We start from the raw sequence: 21652 nt of genomic DNA on the forward strand, positions 1-21652 counted from the left end.
AAAACAAGTCGTGATGTAAGTGACACCCATCCCACGGCGAAAGCCATTAGGAGCAACTGCAATCCATATCAGTGTACCACAATGCACTGCTGTGCAGTACCGAACAGCCCTTTCGTGTACATTAACGAGGGGAGTCTGTGTACTTCCATTTTAATTACGTCATCGTCAGTCGTCGTACTTCGTGTTATCAGCAGCATGTGCATTCTGTGTACCTGGAAAGTGACAGCTCATTATTTACGTCTTGATAATGCCTAATTGAGTTTCTGCATTATCAGCCCGCTTAACTCAGCAAATGGGCGCCTTTTTAGAGCGCATCTCGGAACCTCAGTGGACATTTGGAGTTCGACAGGGTGGAACGTCTGTTCGTAGCACCAGAGCTTCGGAAGGTCCTCTGTCCCTCTTTGCCATGCGGTAAGGCAAATTTCTGATTTTCAAACACAAAAACAGGTTAACAGCCAAGTAACATAAGTTTATCTTTGCCACTAACAATACAATCACGCTATGTAATAAATATTAACTGATCAAGTCCCTTTATGGTCGCTCATTTTATATCGTCTTTGTTTAACACTAATACAAGACAAAGGGGCCACACAAGCGGAAGGAATTCAACAAATCTTTAGCTGTTTTCCAAACATTGCTGTATGCAAACGCCCGGGCATCGTTCTTGTTATTCGTATAAATAGCGAGGATTTCTTTCCTGAGCTTTGAGTAGAAGTTATCCCAGGCATCTTTGCCAGCGTTAGTAACCAGTGAGTTTTGAGGCCAAATATAATTGATCGCCTTGTTTCTCAAAAATCTGCGAGACGCTTTTGTTGTGACATGAATAGGAACCTCCCTAAGGCAGCTATATCCAAGTGGGTGGTTAGGAATTCGGATTAACTAATAATATAAAGAAGACTCAACTAAGATCTGTGCGTTTATTCAATGCGAGAGCGTCACGAAAACGGAAACGCTCCACATACTCGGGTGGGAGATTGCACTAGAAATCAGTTCCGCATCACCACCGGTGTTCAGATCTGTAGCCTTCCCAATTTTCTGCTAGCGGAGTCGGTCTAATAAATAGTCAATGTACCTGGTAACAGTTATACACCTCATGCACTGAAAGAGACAGCTTCTACTACAAATGCAGTCTGATTTGGCACTACGCGCGGGGAATGTTGGGAGCGACCGTAGGGATGATAGCCGGACCAGTGGAAAAGCCAGATTCCCTTATGCTCTGTGTCTCCGAGGGTAATCCCAAAAGTAAGGTATCTTATTTTTATAAGTACAGAACTCTGTTTGTGTGGTAGTTGATCACACTGTTATGAAGATTGCTTCACGCGCTGTGTGTAAACATGCGCACGCCGCGCTGAGGCGCTCAGTCTTGTCTTGGCAGCCGTTGAGAATGCAGCTCCCGTTGGATGTTACCGCCAAGTGCGAATTGCGCGTAGTTATTCGGTTTTTGTACGCAAAGGGCACTGCGCCGATTGAAATCCATCGCCAATTGACGGAAGTGTATTGTGAGTCGTGCATGGATGTCAAAAATGTTCGTGTACAGATGTTGCAGCTGGTCGGACCGAAATTCACGACGAACAAAGGAGCGGGAGAGCGTCAATTTCTGAGGAGACAGTGTTAAAGGTTGAGCACTGGGACCACAATTAACGCTGACAGGTACTGTGAGACTGAAAAAACTCTAACGGGCAATTCAGAACCGGAGAAGAGGAATGTTGAGTAAGGGCGTGCACATTCGCCATGACATCGCTCGGCAAACCGTTGCTCTCCTGCAACAGTTTCAGTGGGATGTAATCACCAACCCACCCTATAGCCCTGACTTGGCGTCCAATGACTATCACCTGTTCCCTAAGTTAAAAGGACAGTTGGCTCGAAAGCGATTCAGCTCCGACGATGAGGTGAAAGACGAGGTTCATAACTTTCTGAACAACATGGCGGCGACCTGGTATGACATGGGCATACAAAAACTGCCACAGCGTGTACAAAAATGCATCGACAGAAATGGTGATTATGTCGAAAAATAGCTAAATTTTCAAGCTGTAAACTGATGTAGACCATTGTAGAAATAAACAGGTCTATGTACTTATTAAAAAAAAGGAGACCTTACTTTTGGGATCACCCTCGTAGCTAGACTGAGCGTATAGTACGCATAAACGTACTTACAAGGCACACGCTTTGTATCAATGTATACGTACAACAGCTTGCCGTGCACCTGACGGTACGCGAAGATCCGAAACATGTCAGCCATTTTAATTTTCTCTGTAAACCGAGAAATCAGATTTAGTGGTGGTCGTCGTAAAACTAGTGCAAAATTTAAGCAACATTAACAGATACCTAGTTGCTCAAATGACTATCAAATTGTCGATATCTGTTTGTATTAGTACATCGTCATCGACTTGAGCTACGCGGGGTAGTCGCGCGGTCTTGGGCGTCTTGTGTGGTTCGAGCGGCTTCCCCCGTCGGAGGTTAGAGACCTCCCTCGGGCATGGGTGTGTGTGTGTGTTGCCCTTAGCGTAAGTTAGTTTAAGTTAGCTTAAGTAGTGTGTAAGCTTAGGGGCCAATGGCTTCAGCGTTTGGTCCCATAAGATCTTACCAGTCATCGACTACATTATAAATGGTCAAGTGTACGAATTCATCCTCATACTCCAACTAAAATATTTATTTGTTTATTTACATTTTGTCGTAAACGTTGCAGTATTTCTGCATGGTGGTGATTGGATACCATTAACAAACTGCACCGTACAGAAAAATAGTGTTACTACAGAGGAACACATTCTTAGTTCGGAGAGTGAGATGTCGCTAAGGAAAATATCGTAGTTGCTGCAACAGCACGAATTGGAAATATTGGTTTGGCATTACAAGTTATACAATGGCTATTAGGAAAGCAAGGTCCGATCGGGCGCGAAATGAAAACCACAGTGAAAAATCCGGCGAAGCTTTGCACAGGTGAGTTGGGCAATGTGTGTAGTATATCCATCGGATCACGTCGCTCTTTTCAGATCTTAGCGCACGGTGAACACGTGAAGATGCCTAGAAAATAGTGTCTCTCCTCAAGTATGAGGGCCTGGTGAGAGATTTCGCTTGAATTCGTGCAGCCCACGTAACATAACTGTCATGCGTTTCCTGGAGGGGCAATGAAGATAATACTGCAGCATTTTCGTTGGGAAGTGTTTGATCACGCACAGCACAGCACAGCACAGCCCCGCGAAAAAAAACCATTACTTTTAAACTGCCTTCTATGACGAGAATATTTCAAAGTTGGCACAACGCTACGACAAATGCTTAAGTCGGAGCAGCAACTATGTGAAGAAGTAGCTGAAGGTGTAGTAGCTCACTGTTGCAAATAAAACTTTTTTTTTATTTTGACAGTGGTTTGCACACTGCGGCCGATCGGACGTTACTTTTGAATAGCCCTCTTAGGTTGTACTAAAACGAGCCTAGACTTCTGCGTGATAGTCGATACATTTCGTTTTCCGGTAAACATATCGCGTAGGAAGGAAAGTTATTGAAGGAGGCATCTTCTCTCGAAAACTTTCAGAAAGATATGCTATCTCCAGAGCGGGTAGCTTACATAGATAACATATTGACAAGTCTTGCTTTGCGACGCCGGCTGATTATATATTCCATCGTCGAAGAATCTGTTTTATAAATCGTTTCTTCTGAATGATTTTGCAGGACAATTTTGTCTTCCGTCCACTTTATTGATATACCAGCCATTTAATGATTCACAACTATTATACATCAGACACCTTACGAAGCTATCCAATATTCACAGTTTTGTGGTTTACATCTCTAACAAGAAATTACAACATTGCTGTGCTGATTTCCAGGACATCCTACATATTTGTTTATTTAAGTTGTGTTTGCCTTAAAATTCCAAATAAGTTCTTCAGAGTTGGCACACATCCAATCACGCAGCCATGACGACACAAACGTTATGTCACCCAAGCAGTCATCATAGACATCAGCACGTACATCTGCACGACCACTCTGCCATTCAGTTCACACCTAAGTGTTTGGCAGAGGCTTCATCGAGCCACCTTTAGACTACTTCTCTATCGTTGACTCTGGAACTGCGCGTGGGAAAATGAACGCTTCAATGTTTCGTGCGAGCTCTCATTTCATTTACTATATTACGATGTTCATTTGTCCCTATGCAAAATAAATAACAATTAATTGAACAAAATATTTTCGTGCTCGGAGGAGAAAGTTGGTGGTTGAAACGTCGTGAAAAGATCTCGCCGCAACGAAAAATTTCTCTGTTTTAATGATTGCCATGCCAGCTCGCGTATCATATTCGTGGCACTCTCTCCCCTATTGTGGAGTAATACAAAACGAGCTGCTCTTCTTGGGACTTTTTTGGCGTCCTTCATCATTCCTGTCAGGTAAGGATTCGATACCACGCAGAAATACTCCAGAAGAAGACGGACAAGTGTGGCGTAGGCAGTGTCTTTTGTAGACTTGTTGCACATTCTAAGAGTTCTGCCAATAAAACGCAGTCTTTTGTTCGCCTCCCGCGTAACAATCTGTCATCGTTCGATTTAAGTTGTTCGTAACTACCTAGATCTTTAGTTGAAGTGACGGTCCTTAGATTAGTGTGATTTATCATGCAACCGAAATTTAACGGTTTTCTTTTAGTACTTAGGTAAATAATCTGACTTTTTATTATTTAGAATCAATTTCCACTTTTCGCAGCACGTAGATATCATGTTTAAATCATTTTGCAATCGGTTTTGATATTCTGATGACTTTACTAGATGGTAAACGACAGCATCGTCTGCAAAATTGTGCAAAGTAATCGCGAGATCCGCACATGTGTGAAGTATCGGCAAGATACGCACTCGCAGCTTCCCTAATACTTAGCACCGGTCTCACCACTTCCCTAATACTTAGCACCGCTCTCACCAGGACATTAGCAAACAAGTATGTGGTATTCTTGCCCTGTCCTGGAGCCCAGCACTGTGTATGAGACTGACTTGGACATGTGATGAAGTAGATCTACATCTACGAACATACTCCAGGACCTTAGCAAACAAGCAGTGTGGAATTCTCGCCCTGTCCGGGAGCTCAGCACTGTGTATGCGACTGACGTGGACATGTGATAAAGTAGATCTACATCTACATATACGAGCATACTCCAGGACCTTAGCAAACAAGCACTGTGGAATTTTCGCCCTGTCCGGGAGCCCAGCACTGTGTATTCGACTGACTTGGACAGGTGATAAAGTAGATCTACATCTACGAACATACCCCAGGACTTTAGGACCTTAGCAAACAAGCAGTGTGGAATTCTCGCCCTGTGTCGGCCGTTGTGGCCGAGCGGTTCTAGGCGCTTCAGTCCGGAACCACGCTGCTGCTACAGTCGTAGGTTCGAATCCTGCCTCGGGCATGGATGTGTGTAATGTCCTTAGGTTAGTTAGGTTCTAAATCTAGGGGCCTGATGACCTCAGATATTAAGTCCCATAGTGCTCAGAGCCATTTCCACCATTTTTTCTCGCCCTGTCCGGGAGCCCACCACTGTGTATGCGACTGACTTGGACATGTGATAAAGTAGATCTACATCTACATCTACGAACATACTCCGCAAATCACCGTATGGTGCATGGCGAAGAATACCTCGTACCACTACGTCCTGGTTGATGTGGGTATGAGGGCTTAAAGTTAGCGGTAATGAATGGTCATAGGTCGTGGTAGAAAAAATACACTCAAAACATGACAGAACCACTTCTGTCCCAATTAACCCCTCCACACCCTTCGCACACTCCTGACTGGATAATCCGTGCACTCAACGTCCTGCATCTTTTGAACAGAGGCAAAATCGCAGCTCATAGGACACACTACACGCCATCCATCAGCTACTTCCATTACCCTGTGCTATTTCCGCCGCTGAAGAAATGCAGTGAGCAACGGCCTTTTGCGAAAACCTGACTGAACATGCTAGTCATAATGTTCGTTTGGCAACTCGTTGACATGGAACTGCATTCACTGATGGCATCACTTTGAAAGCGATTTTCATTGACAAGGTGTGACACTCGTCTCCCTCCCCTGTTGGTTAGGATATTTTTATGGATATTGTTCTAATGCCGTTTTACATGGCAGCGAGTGGAACGCCATTTCTTGCAGACACTTTTAGACAGTCCGTTTTGACAAATCACGCAACCTCATTCAAGGTGCGGCCACATTCAAACTCGACAGCTCCTTTCCGCCATTCTGTCGCGTGTTTGTCGATCCAGCTTACTGTGCTGATTCCATACAACCGATAGATACACACACACACCACGTTACTACCATACGTCAACGGTGAAACGTCTTACATACAGGCAACAAAAATCAAGGGATACCTCCCAATAGCGTGTTGGACCATCTTTCCCCAGGAGTAGTGCATGACGTCGACGTGACATCGTCTCAACAAGTTCGTTGGAAGCCCCTGCAGAGATACTGAACCATGCTGTCTCTATAGGCGTCCTTAATTGCGAAAGTGTTGCCGGTGCAGGATTTTGTCCACAAACTGACCTCTTGAATGTGTCCCATAAATGTTCAATGGGATTCATGTAGGACTATCTGGGTGACCAAATCATTCGCTCGAACTGTCCAGAATGTTGTTCAAACCAATCGCGGACAATTGTGGCGCGTTGTCTTCCATAAAAATTCCAGTGTGGTTTGAAAACATGAAGTCCATGAACAGCTGCAAACGGTCTCCAAGTAACAGAACATAACCATATCCAACAGAGGACCAAGTCCCTGCCATGTAAACACAGACCACACCATTATGGAGCCACCACCAGTTTGCACGGTTCCTTGTTGGCAACTTGGATCCACGGCTTCGTGGGGTCTGCGCCACGCACAGAACCCTATCATCAGCCCTTACCAACTGGACCGGGACTCAGCCTATCAGGCCACTATTTTTCAGTCGTCTGGGGTCCGGCCGATATAGTCACGACCCCTGCAGAGGCGTTGCAGGCGATGTCGTGCTGTTAGCAAACGCACTCGCGTCGATCGTCTGCTGCCATGCACCATTAACGCCGAACTTCACCACGCTGCCCTAATGGATGCGTTCGTCGTGCGTCCCACACTGATTTCTGCTGTTATTTGATGCAGTGTTGCTTGTCTGTAAGCACTGACAACTCTCCAGGAAGGCTGCTGCTGTCAGTGGTTAAGCGCAGACCGCCCGCCACTGCGTTGTCCGTGGTATAAGAGGTGATGCCTGAAATTTAGTATTCTTGGCGCGCTCTTGACACTGTGTATCTCGGAATATTGAATCCTCTAATGATTTTCGAAACGTTGTGCCATGTGTCTAGGTCCAACTACCATTCCGCGTTCAAAGTCTGTTAACTAACACAGTGCGCCAAATTCATGTCGGACACCTTTTCACATGAATTACGTGAGTGCAAATGACAGCTCTGCCAATGCAGTGCCCCTTTACACCTTGCGTACGTGATACCACTGCCATCAGTATACGAGGTGTGGCTAGAAAAAAACCGGACTAGTACTGGTGAAACAATAAAACGAATGCAATAAGGCTGAAAGTCGCGTGGCCTGTCACGTGACTCTCGCTCCGCCTACTGCTCGAGTTTCATCTGCCTCCTGCACTCAGTCTGCCCGTGGCGTCTGTTTTAAGTAGTCGACGTTTTGTCTGTGCGTCGGAAAATGTTGAGTGTACAGAAAGAACAGCGTGTTAACATCAAATTTTGTTTCAAACTAGGAAAATCTGCAAGTGAAACGTTTGTAATGTTACAACAAGTGTACGGCGATGATTGTTTATCGCGAACACAAGTGTTTGAGTGGTTTAAACGATTTAAAGATGGCCGCGAAGACACCAGTGATGACACTCGCACTGGCAGACCATTGTCAGCAAAAACTGATGCAAACATTGAAAAAATCGGTAAACTTGTTCGACAAGATCGCCGTTTAACAATCAGAGCAGTGTCTGAGTTAACAGGAGTTGACAAGGAAAGTGTTAGGCAGATTCTTCATGAAAGTTTCAACATGAACAAAGTGTGTTCAAAAATGGTTCCAAAGTGTCTCACAATTGAACAGAAGGAACGCCGAAGAATGATTTGTTCTGACATCCTGGAAAACAATGAAAGTGATCCCACCTTCTAACAAAATGTTATTACTTGCGATGAATCGTGGTTTTTTACTTACGATCCCGAAACTAAACGCCAATCGATGCATTGGAAAACTCCTGGTTCTCCACGAAAAAAAAAGCACGAATGTCAAAATCGAAATTCAAGGCAATGATGATTGTTTTTTTTTGACATCAAAGGGATGTGCACATTGATTGGGTACCAGAGGGACAAACAGTGAATCAGCATTACTACATTAGCGTCCTGGCTACCCTACGTGAGCGAGTAGGGAGAAAACGGAACGATTTGTGGAGAAAAAAGTCATGGATCCTTCACCAAGCCAATACCCCAGCTCACAGTGCGTTGTCAGTGAAGACGTTTTTGGCAAAACACAACATTCCCATCTTAGATCATCCACCCTACTCACCTGATTTGGCGCCCTGTGACTTTTTTCTTTTCTCTAAAGTCAAGTCAGCTTTGAAAGGAACTAGATTTGAGACTGTTGAAGCAGTAAAAGAAAAAACGACGGAAGTAATGTATGGACTTACCGAAAATGATCTGCAGCATTGCTATGAACAGTGGAAAATTCGTATGGAGCGGTGTAGAGACCGAGGAGGAGAGTACATTGAAGGAGATAACATGAAATTGTAAATAATTGTAAATAAATGTTTTTTCCAGCATCAGTCCGGTTTTTTTCTAGCCGCACCTCGTATGTGCATATCACTATCCCATGACTTTCATCACCTCATTGTACGACTAACTGGTAGTAGTTCTGCACAAGTGCTCCAAAGTAACTGGCGTGCTCCTTCAAGATACTCACTAATATTTTGTCCAGTGAGTTTACGTATTGTCGTGCACCTCTGTGGCTGAGCCGTCAGCTCTGCTGACTGGGAAGCACAGGACGCGGGTTCGATTCCCGGTATTTTTCCTCGCTGCGAGGGCTGGAACGGGCTGCACTTAGTCTCTTGAAGAAAACTGAGGAGCTGCTTGATGGAGTAGTAGCGACTCCACGTCACGAAAACTGACAACGACCGGTGCAGCGCTGTGCTGGTCCGACGCACCTCGAAACTGCATTCGGTGGCGCCATTGGCAATGGGTGACTCGGCGGCCGGTCGGTACAGATAACCCCGCGAGGACCTGTGGACCGAGTTTATGTTTACGAGTTTATTATGTCTGTTTGAAGTGGACCTCTATGATCACTTCTTAGAGATTTCAAAGCGATCGAAATTACCGACTGAAATAGTGCACTGGTAATTATCCCCTGAGAGGTAAAATGAAATTTTCTGAGGAGTAAAAAAAAAGGGTTCAATACTGTTTCAGCCACGCAACTAAACTGATTGAAGAAGATAAGTACCGTTATGACTATTTAGCAAGACTCTAACAATGATTACGTAAATACCACTAACTACAATCTTTTTAAAAATAGTATATGTGACACAACAGTATATGTGACACAACATGGTGGATTACAACTTGTGAAACGAATGCGTGAACATCTTCTTCGTCACATAGGCCACCCATTACACATGTAGTTTGTACTTTGTACCACGCATCTGTGACAGTAAAACTGAGGCATATACACGAAATATGCTTAATATTTCATGAAAATGCATCGTCCGAGTTGAAGATACGCGCGTTAGATTCCCGGTATTTTTTCTCGCTGCGAGGGTTGGAACGGGGTGCACTTAGCCTCAAGAGGAAAATTGAAGAGCTACTTGATGGAGTATTAGTGACTCCAGGTAGTTTCCATAATCGACCAGAAATTGTTTCATTATTCACTTCTCAACAAATAAACGAGCTGCACGTGCACACTGTTTTTATTGCGTTCTGTAAATAAAGTGACCGTTTGATAAGTTTATTGCAATAAATAAACAAACTTCTGTAACCGGTCGGCTTTATTTGTCGAAAATGTATTTTCGGTTGCTGCTGCAAGCCATGTTTAAAATTGCATTATTATTATTATTATTATTATTAGTGGCAGTGGTGAGATACAAAGAATAGTCCGCCTCGATAGGTGCGTAGTCAACGCGGCAGAGCACTATTCAAAGGGGCGTGGGTCTGAGCCCCGGTCCGGTAGATTTTCTTCTTTCATGGACTGGGTGTTGTGTTTTACTCACGTTCGTATCGTAATAATTTATTTCCACTACTGAGATGGCTGTAGGGGTACATCCCAAAAGCCAATTAATTAAAAGCTATAAAAATCATTTGCAGTCTGAAGTACTCCAATTTCTGCCCATTCAGAAGTATGTTCAGCGATCAAGTGATTCACAAACTAAGTATAGTGCACACATTTTAACTTTGTTCATTTTAAATGAGGGTGCAGGTTGTGGTTGAAGCAAGTGTCGCTAGGGAGACGAGTAATGCCGAGGAAGCATGTTTTGCAACAAGTGTATATCCTCAGTGGGGACACTTAGCTTTCTTCCCTGAGAAGGAGCTCTAGGTAATGCATGTGATGCACTGCGAATTACATCATCATTCTACTTTTAAAAAAAGTTGCTGGAAATAAAGAGTACCAATTGTCTCATTGACTCATTGGTTCTTGGTTTAATAAAACACCTAGAAAAACTGATTATCCCTTATCTTTCGTCATTTTAAAAATAAAATTTCAAATAAACTTATTTTTCTTTCTAAAGTTTAGTTAGGAACTAACGTTGATGATGGTGAGGGGAGGGTACTAGCTAATTCTGATTGCACTCAGGTGTAATAGTTTCAGTAATTCTGAGAACCACTGCACCCGTGTGTGCTTCTGGATTGAAGATTGCCTTTTGAGAAGTGAACAGAACAGCTGGAGCAATGACAGGCAGCTAAAGCTGCCTGCTAGAGTCTTCAGCGCGCGCGCATGCAAGTGCAATAGCTCATCCGGGCACAACGCCGTGGCGAAAGCGACGCAGTGAAGCGCCAAATCAAATTAACTCAATATGAGGTTTTTGTGGAGAGCTAGCGATGGGGAGTTCCAGTCCTGTCGCTTGGAACATTGCTATGGCGGTCACGTCGAACGGCTTTTCTCACTGCAGAGTAAGTAAACTTAATTGGAATTACTGACTTCAAGAGCGAGTTTCAGTGGCTTTGAATATTTTTTATCAAGTTTAACTCGTGTTCCATGCGGGTAGCGTACGTGATTACATCTTCGTTGCAATCTCAGACACAGATATTTTGAAAGTGTCATTTTAATTCACATGCTTCAAAAGTGCGTTAAACAACTGTAGACTGCTTTGGGATTCACTCTTTTTGCAGCTAACAGCCATTGTGAGCGAGTGAAGCTCGTTTTTTACGAATTCACTGGGAAGAATAAATGCTGCAAATTGGTTGTTTTCAGTTTCATTCCTGTTATAATACATAAATTACTAATATATTTACTATGCAGATTTTTAGCTAAGACATTACGTTCTAAAATAACGTGTTTGTTGCCTACTTAAATTTAATTTTCGATTGTATTTGCATTTCTGAATTTCAAGATGACTGAAGAGCCAAAGAAACTGGTATAGGCATGCCTATTCGTATACATAGATATGTAAAGAGTAGGAATACGCCTATATAAGACAACAACTGTCTGGCGCAGTTGTTAGATAGCTTACTACTGCTACAATGGCAGGTTATCAAGATTTAAGTGAATCTGAACGTGGTGCTGTAGTCGACGCACGAGCGATGGGACACAGCATTTCCGAGACAACGATGAAGTTCCGATTTTCCCTTACGACCATTTCACGAGTGTACCGTGAATATCAAGAATCCGGTAAAACATCAAATTTCCAACATCGCTGCAGCCGGAAAAAGATCCTACAAGAACGAGACCAACGACGACTGAAGAGAATCGTTCAACTTCACAGGAGTGCAACCTTTCCGCAGGTTGCTGCAGATTTCAATGCTGGGCCATCGACAAGTGTTAGCGTGCGAACCAGTCAACGAAACATTATCGATATGGGCTTTCGGAGCCGAAGGCCAACTCGTATACCGTTGATGACTGGACGACACAAGACTTGACGCCTCGCCTGGACCCGTCAACACCGACATTGGACTGTTGATGACTGGAAACATGTTGCCTGGTCGGACAAGTCTCGTTTCAAATTCTAACGAGCGGATGGACGTGTATGGATATGGAGACAACCTCATGAACCTATGGACTCAGCATGTCTTCAGAGTACTGTTCAAGCTGGTGGAGGCTCTGTAGTGGTGTGGGGCGTGTGCAGTTGGAGTGATTTAGGATCCCTGATACGACTAGGTAGGACTCTGACAGGGGACACATACGTAAGCATCCTGCCTGATCACATGCATCCATTCATGTCCATTGTGCATTCCGACAATTCCAACAGAACAATGCGACATCCCCAATTGCTGCATAGTGGCTCCAGGAACACTCTTCTATGTTTAAACACTTCCGCTGGCCATCAAGTTCCCCTGACATGAACGTTATTGAGTACATATGGGATGCCTTGCAACGTCCTGTTCAGAAGAGATATCCACTCCCTCGTACTCTGTCGAATTTATGGACAACACTGCAGGGTTCATAGTGTCAGTTCCCTTCAGCACTACTTCAGACATTAGTCGAGTCCATGTCATGTCGTGTTGCGGCATTTCTGCGTGCTCCCGAGAGCCCTACACGATATTAGGCAGGTGCACCAGTTTCTTTAGCTCTTCAGTGTAGTAGTCCATATTTTCACCTAAGTATTCCATATTTGTACCACATTTCCACAACCTGTTTTATTTATAGGTGTTGCTTCAGAAATTACTTCACGAACTCTAAAGCAGTGGTATGAGTCTGCTATGCAAACAGCAGTTACAAAGTTAGAGAAAAGAAGAGGGTCTTCTTGAAAGTCACAAAAACTTTCCATGTGCCAGGGCCAATCTGTTTAAGCTAGTAAAATCGGAGGGGATTGGTTCCATGCCACGATGAATACCACAGCGTTTGTATGCCAATGTGGGTCACACTTTACACTGATGTTGAACTCCTGATTCAGCTACAAAGACCAAACCTGTGTCAAAAACTGTGCTACGTCCTGAGAAAGAACAACTGCTGCCTGAATATAGCATGACAATCAAGAGCACTATTTTTTGGTCTTACCCAAAAGGATCTCCAACTGATTGTACTTCACTTTGTCAAAGCCAATAATATTCTGAATCCATTATTGGGTTAATGGCCTGAAAGAGTGTGGTTCCACCTGCTGTTGACATCCCGCCGACGAGTTGGTATTTAATGAGAAAGCACGAAGTGAAACTGAACAAGTATACATCAGGTCTTTGCGTTTTCGAAAGGAGCACACGGATGTCCATCCGAATTGATAAGTAGGAAAACACAAGAATCCTAAGTACAAGTCTGGGCTGCGATTTGAATAATGCTCGTCCTAAGTGGAAGCAACAAATGGCATATTCCAAAAGGACAATGCAAGACCGCACACTCAGGTCACCCCACAAACTGCTTGAGATATGTAAAGATCGTTGATTGGTCTGCTCTGTTCACTGATTTGTCACCCAAAGAGCATCTCTGGGATGATATTCGGAGACGTATACTGTCAAACCAGCTGCCAGCCAAAATTCTTCATGAACTGTCACGGCAGGTTATTCAGATATAGCAAGAAATTCCCCAAGATGGCATTCGGAGGGGTTTGGTTCCATGCCACGATGAATACCACAGAGTTTGCGTGCCTATGTGGGTCACACTTTACACTGATGTTGATGAAGGCCATATTTCCAAATAGAAATTAAAAGTTTAACCATGAATACATGTTACGTAATAAACAGTTCCACGAAGTTAGAAAACTGCCGGTGCAAGACATTCCATTTCTAGATGTGTATTTAAGGTTTTCGCGTCGATTCACGACTGGAGCATGAGAAAAACAAGTGCTCGTACGCCTCTTGGCGAGCGATCTACTTCCGACTTCGCCAGCTCCAAACCGCTGCACGAATTTTTTCAACATTCGGGCCTTAGAGCCAATCAGCCACAGAATCTAATGCTCCTGTCAGTATCATTCGTTTCGGAGGTGCTGTTTCCTGCCCAGACTTTTAAAAAATTCTTTCGAATGGGTGCTGGAAACAGCTGGCCATCATGAGAGAGTCATCAGCCCATGAGCCACCTCGAAGGCCTTTACCAGGACCAGTACTTATTGAATGCACAACGGAGGCGGAAGTGTCAGTGTGCAGAAATTCTGTCACCAGTATCGTTTCTTACTTGTACGTTTAGTTAAGGAACCAGACGTCATGTGATGCCACAGGACACTTGTTCCATCTTTTGACTGAGCTTGAGATGTTGAGTGTATTGGCACTGTACTGAGACTCGAAGTCAGATTTCGGAGGTTTTGATCCCTTCATGACGATACAGTTTCATCAATTCTTGGCCCGTTCAGGTCTCGAAACATCTCAATTTGTCCTCGAATCCTGGTTCAGCACGGACGTTTGTATGATGTCTCTTCAAGCTCTAGTAGGAGCACACCTAAGTGCTTGTGGAAAATAATATTGATTTTTGCCGTATCTTCATTCGCTGTCAACAATAACGATATGGGGTGGTTTCGACTCCCAGTAAGAGACAGGCGCTGAACCCTTAGTCACGTTATTTCTAGTCCAAACACGCGTACATCTCGCTTCTAGTGAAAGAAACCTACATTTGACGTCCATTTTTGCTAGAAAACAACAGCGATAGGTGCCGCGTTCGATTCTCTGGTAGACAAAAATTATTCATTCCTCTCGTCATTTCAGGCTGAAATAATCCGATTACGTGCTGGGTTCGAATATCTCCGCAACACAAAACTTTCTGCATCGTCATTTCAGGTTTGTTATTTGTGAATGAAATCATATTAAACATCTTTCATAGTTAGTTAACAGGGCGGTAGTTGGTGGATAGGACTCTCAGTCCAATACAAAGATTTTCGTCATGTAATTTGAGGTTCAGATTTACTAACTGATACTAGTTAAAAATTACACATATCACGTCTGTTTATGTACAGTCACCAATGAAGATCAGTCCTATGTTCGAGTCTCGGTCGGACATGAAAACTTGGCTTTGTTAGCTTTGCCTATAAATACGGGGTCGAATCTATTTTCAGAAAAAAACAGGTGGCTATATATTTGAAGTTCAAACATACGTACAACTAGTTGGTCATGATTTTTAATGTCACTTAGTGTAAGGTAACAAGGGCGATAGATGTATTTCGAACTGGGCATAAATCCACGAGCCATCATTAATACAGTGAAATTACTTCTGATACGTTGTTGATGGTCAGGTGTCCATAGAGCAGTTGACGCTGTTAATCACGGTTTTCTAAGTGGTTAGTTCATTAACCAGTTTATGCAAACGGCGGTTAATAGGTGGTTGGAAAAGCTGTTAGATAACAAGAATAATTCTAATTATATCGAAATATGAGAGTCCACATAATGCTGTAAAATGTCTAATTCGAAGAAAAATCACTTTTAGGAAAGGATTAACGAATAATTTATGTGACTGAGTGACCAACATCACTAGTCTCAGATGCTAATGGGAGTGATAACATTTTAGAAATTAAGTTTGTTGTAAAAAATTGAGTTTATTGACGTTAAGGACTGTCTAATTTCTGGTAGTGGGAAAGAAAAAACTGTGAGAACGAATTGTAAATTTACCACTCTGTAGCGGAGTATGCGCTGTTTCAAAGCATTCTGTTAGATTAAAATTATGTGACGAACGTGGACTCGAAACAGGAACCGCGGCTTCCACGTAGCCGGCTCATTACTCGCCCTAAAAGAACTATTTCTGCCATTAAGTGTACCATGGCTTACAAAATTCACAAAAGTTCACATTGCTGGAGTAGCAGTCCCGGACGAAAGGATATTGCAAAGAAATGGCTAGTCACAGGTTAGAGGATTGCTTCCAGAATAAATCTCTCAATCTGTAGTGGAGTGTGGACTGATTTCAATCTTCGAGACTGATTAAAATTCCAGAATGAGATTTTCACTCTGCAGCGGAGTGTGCGCTGATATGAAACTTCCTGGCGGATTAAAACTGTGTGCCCGACCGAGACACGAACTCGGGACCTTTGCCTTTCGCGGGCAAGTGCTCTACCAACTGAGCTACCGAAGCACGACTCACGCCCGGTACTCACAGCTTTACTTCTGCCAGTACCTCGTCTCCTACCTTCCAAACTTTACAGAAGCTCTCCTGCGAACCTTGCAGAACTAGCACTCCTGAAAGAAAGGATATTGCGGAGACATGGCTTAGCCACAGCCTGGGGGATGTTTCCAGAATGAGATTTTCACTCTGCAGCGGAGTGTGCGCTGATATGAAACTTCCTGGCAGATTAAAACTGTGTGCCCGACCGAGACTCGAACTCGGGACCTTTGCCTTTCGCGGGCAAGTGCTCTACCAACTGAGCTACCGAAGCACGACTCACGCCCGGTACTCACAGCTTTACTTCTGCCAGTACCTCGTCTCCTACCTTCCAAACTTTACAGAAGCTCTCCTGCGAACCTTGCAGAACTAGCACTCCTGAAAGAAAGGATATTGCGGAGACATGGCTTAGCCACAGCCTGGGGGATGTTTCCAGAATGAGATTTTCACTCTGCAGCGGAGTGTGCGCTGATATGAAACTTCCTGGCAGATTAAAACTGTAGAGCACTTGCCCGCGAAAGGCAAAGGTCCCGAGTTCGAGTCTCGGTCGGGCACACAGTTTTAATCTGCCAGGAAGTTTCTGATTAAAATTGTTTGCCGTAAAGGGACCCGAACTTGGGACCTACCTTCCACGGGCAATGATCTTTTTGTAGGTTTTAAAATCGAGGACTGAGTTGTTACATAGTAGGACTAATCAGTGTTCGATGAGGAATGGAAATTGAACCGGACGAACCTCATTGAAGAATCTTCCTGACTTCATCCATCATCAAGAAAACAGCAGGAATTATAAACTAGGTGGCCGAAATGTGATTCGAAGACGCCTCCTCGTGAACGCACCCGGCTTTCTTGCATTGCAACGTCCTTAGGGCGTGGTCCAACCCGTGCTGGTCTTGCATCTGTGACCCTTAGCTGTCGAAGGGCATTAAGCTTAGCGGTTGTCACGTTCTGGTCCGGGTGTGGTTCGCTGCCACGTCTCTCTTTCGCAACGCGTCCTTCGCCTTATCTATCTGCAACCATCCCGTCACAGCAGTTAGCGGGTGGCTTCTACAGCCTGCACAAGCGGCTCCACGTTTATCGCCACTTGCGACCTGCCACGGCTACACAAGTGTAGAACAGAAATGACCGTAAGAACTTCTCTTCACCAACTGAGCTCATACTGACAGGGTGTGTACAGCACGACTAGGACTTCAACATACTTGTGTGTAAACAGGAGGACACATATGCCAACATTTTCGAGAAAATCAAGTTTGATGATGATGATGATGATGATGTTTGGTTTGTGGGGTGCCAACATTTTCGAGAAAATCAAGTTTGATGATGATGATGATGATGTTTGGTTTGTGGGGTGCCAACATTTTCGAGAAAATCAAGTTTGATGATGATGATGATGATGTTTGGTTTGTGGGCTGCTCGACTGCGCGGTTATCAGCGCCCGTACAAAGTCCCAACCTTTACTCAGTCCAATCTCGCCACTTGCATGAATGATGATGAAATGATGAGGACAACACAAACACCCAGTCATTTCGAGGCAAATGAAGTTTGAGAACGTAAGGTTGTATACTGTACATCGCGCAACACAATGAAAGGATCACTTTTTCGAAACCACGTGATTGCCTCCCATTACGACGCAGAAGTTTGAAATTTGGCTCACAGATGTCCATAAACGTTCTCTGTAACGGTGCAAAAGCGTGCCGCCCTGCGACATCACCCAAGATCTCGGTGACTCTTCAAATTGAAGTTGATTACACATGCGAAAAAGAGGCCAGACCTCAGAAGCTCATGTGACGTGTAGAGTGGGTTAATTAAGTCACATTGCCACCAAATTTCACCAGAGTTCTGCCGAACACCAACGTGGACGGCTCACAAAATAGAATGGTCGTGACACCCCCTCATACACATATTTCGCCCCCATTTTCTAACGAAAGGAAGACGCCCAGAGTTGAAATCACACAGTTGTTATCTACCCGCCTAATCTTCAGCATTCTTCTGTAGCACCACGCTTCAAAAGCTTCTATTCTCTTCTTGTCTAAAGTGTTGTCATCCATTCCTCACTACCATACATGGCTGCTTTCCATACAAATACTTTCAGTAAAGAGTTCCTGACATTTAAATCTATATTCGACGTTAGCAAATTTAACCCTCTCTACTTCGGATATCATCACTTATTCTGCTGCCTAAATTACATGTTAGTGCTAGTTAGTGTCAATGGACACTGTTCCATTTTAGAATAAATATACTTTCATGTTATTATTATAAACTGCTTGTTGTCTACCCTCGTTGGCCCTTGGTGACAGTTCATTTCTGCGAAACATCACCTTAATAGCAGCTGCTATTCCAGAAGTATTGCTAGACTGCTTCCTTCATACTGATTCTCTAAACTTTATTGCTAGTCTTTACGGGAGAAGAGGTGTCTGCCTTTCTGCGTCTGCCCGGTTGAGTTTTTTCAAACTTTCTATGACTCTCCTGCGAGCCAAACAAATCTTGGACCTTTAGTTCCAATATATCCAGTTAGTCCTATTCCATAACGGTAGTAAATTTTTAAGCGGTATTCAAACACGAGACGCACGAGTGTTTTGTGTGTGTCATTCGCTTTAGCGTGGACTGAGTTTCTGTGATCATTTCATTGCATATTATTGTCTGAGTGTTCTACATGTCTGCGTTCGCTGAAGGGCTACGTTTTACAAGCCTAAAAATTTAATGCTATTGCCGGTATTTGCACCACTTTGAAATCTAGTCAGTGACCGACCGGGTATTTGTGCAACTACGGGGTGTTCAAAAAGTCTCTCCGCAATGCCGTATGATTGTTAGCCGCGCTTGCCGTATGCCGCAGTGAATATATTGAAATGAAACTCAGCGAAATACAAGTTATTAATTTATTGAATATTCATTTTTACTTCCCATTAAATGCTGAAAGTATCCCCCCTGTTGTTGAATACACAATTCCATCCGTCTAATCATATTCCCAAATACATTTCTTCTATAACAGAAGCAGTGAAAGTGGATATTGCAGTTTTCAATTCATCGATGGATTTTGGACAGTTATTATAGACAGTTGCTTTCGCTGCACCCCAGAAAAAAGTCAGGTGGTGTTAGGTCAGGCGATCGTGGAGACCAAAGTCCCTGTGAAATTATGCGATCACCAAAAACATTAGCAAGCAGTGACATTGAAACGTGAGCTATATGCGGGGTTGCACCAACTTGTTGAAAATAAGCGTTCAATATTTTACTTAACACAAGTTCTCCTGTGAATGGGTACAGAATGTCTCTACAGTATCGAGTCCACTTGAAGGGAAGCAACCCAGGCAGGCGAACGAACAATCATACGGCACGCGCGGCTGACAATCATGCGGCACTGCGGAGAGACTTTTTGAACACCCCGTACTTTTACATAGTAACTTCAGTTAGTGCTGACATGGCAGCAGACACATGCCAGTATACCGGGGGCCGAACCGCACAATAATCTTGAAAGAGTGGTTCGGTGTGGGGCGCCGGAGGGGTGAAGTGGACTGCGGTAGTCGTCGTGGGGTTGTGGACCACTGCGGCTGCGGCGGGGACGGAGCCTCTCCGTTGTTTCTAGGCCCCCGGTTAACATACAATACAATACTCTTCACTCTTTGTTTGAGGTATGGAGGATGTTCACAGGTCCAGTGGCCGGTGCGCAAAAAGAGACAGTCTAGCGATCTTTCGTCACAAGCCTTTAAAACTGAACTGGAATGACAGAAGAGAGAGATGAGAATTCTCAGTTTTCAGTATCTATATGCAGTCACTTACCAACGGGTACCGCAAATTTGCTATGGAAGGGCATCACACTACCATGCAGAAAGAGTTTAAAACTATAGTTGACAATGAAAGAGCAAGAAATTACAACGACCGCTGGATGGGATTCATTATTCTGTACATCAAGAAGCACTTTTCGTTAAATTTGAAGGCATGGAGCACGTAAAAAAACTCGTGAAACGAAAAGTAAAATTTATTAAGCCGCATCTATTATTCTACTGTCAGTTGTAACAGTTTTCTATGAAACTGAATGAACAATATGGAGACTCTACATACATAACGTTGCAAAATAAGTTAGTTAAGTCAACAGGCATGCCTGAAACGGTTTTTAGACTTTAAACTTGGTATTGCTCAATTTATGAAGGAAGAAGGAGTGCAGAATCGAAAATTAGAACATCTGGAATGGATCGTAGACCTCACATTTTAAACAGACTTAACTGCCTGCTGCCCACAATAAAACACTGCAAAGTGAGAAACAATTACTTTCTGATTTGACGAGGATGCATTAAAAAAGAAAATCGTATTTTGGAAGCGACAAATTCTCACAAAAATTGCCGTCCATTTTCCTAAGCTCACTGGCATTAAAGAAAAGGGAGCTCCGAAGAAGTCATGGTGGACATGAAAGCATTACAAGGATAGTTTTCTAAAGGTTTTAAGGACACTGCGAATTTTACATCTGTTTAGAGACCGTTTGCCGTTTATTTCAAAGACCCCTGCACATGGCAGTTATAATTAATTGATGTGCAATGTAATTCCCACTTTACAAACAAATTCTTTTACATTAAAATTGTTCGGGACATCTACACTGTTTCCCTTAGATAGTTTTTCCACATTGAGATTTTCGCTCTGTAGCTGAGTGTGCGCTGATACGAAACTTCCTGGCAGATTAAAACTGTGTGCAGCAGCGAGACTTGAACTCGTGACCTTTTTCTTTCACGGGCAAGTGCTCTACCAGGAGACGAGGTGCTGGCAGAAGTGAAGCTGTGAGGAGATGCCATGAGTCGTTCTTGGGTAGCTCAGATGGTAGAGCACTTGCCCGCGAAAGGTAAAGGGCCAGAGTTCGCGGCTCGGTCGGGCACACAGTTTTAATCTGCCAGGAAGTTTCAGTTTTTCCGCATGTCCGTAACGAGGTTACAGAAGTCTTACAATATTTCGATCAACATACGTGTGGTGGAAGACATGATTTCGATTATGAAACCAAATAAGGTCGCGATTACTTGGCGACCTGAGTGCGAAAATCTGTGAAATTTTCCACGTCTCTGCTTATTCTGACAGTTTGTACCAGATGAAAATAAGATTATGTCTTAAGCAGGCCAAAATTTTTTTAAAAATAATATTGACAATTTGTTTTTTATGTGAAGTGTTACGTTATCATGGAGAAGTTCATTTCCATTTTTGGGGCTATGAAACGTTGAAATTGTGTCGTCAGTCTCCTGAGGGTAACACAGTACACTTCAAGGCTGATCATAGCGCCATGAGGGAGGACATCAAACAGAATAACGCCTACAGAGTCCCGGCATTCCGTCACCATGATTTTACCGGCTGAAGGAGTGGCCTTAAAGTTTTTCTTCGGAGGAGAGGTATTGTGGCGCCACACCATTGGCTGCTATTTTGTTTCTGGTTCGAAGCGATGAATTTGTGGTATCACGTACCGATAAAACCCCAGGAGCGTCGTAGGAAGGAAACAGCAAGTTTTTGCCTGTAAGCGATAGCGCCGCGCGGGAGCTGGTGGACCCAATGGTACGCGCCC

General features: G+C 43.7%; 1 protein-coding gene across 1 annotated transcript in view; it reads left to right on the plus strand.

The window, feature by feature from the left end:
* Nucleotides 1-317: 317 nt before the first annotated feature.
* Nucleotides 318-21652, plus strand: part of LOC126419067 (glucose dehydrogenase [FAD, quinone]-like) — a 215320-nt gene continuing 193985 nt past the window's right edge. The window contains exon 1 of the mRNA XM_050086148.1: nucleotides 318-411. Coding sequence (XP_049942105.1) covers nucleotides 407-411 — 5 coding nt within the window. The 5' untranslated portion in view covers nucleotides 318-406. The remainder of the gene's footprint in view (nucleotides 412-21652) is intronic.

This window comes from Schistocerca serialis, chromosome 9 (assembly GCF_023864345.2).
Source record: "Schistocerca serialis cubense isolate TAMUIC-IGC-003099 chromosome 9, iqSchSeri2.2, whole genome shotgun sequence".
Taxonomy (NCBI): domain Eukaryota; kingdom Metazoa; phylum Arthropoda; class Insecta; order Orthoptera; family Acrididae; genus Schistocerca; species Schistocerca serialis.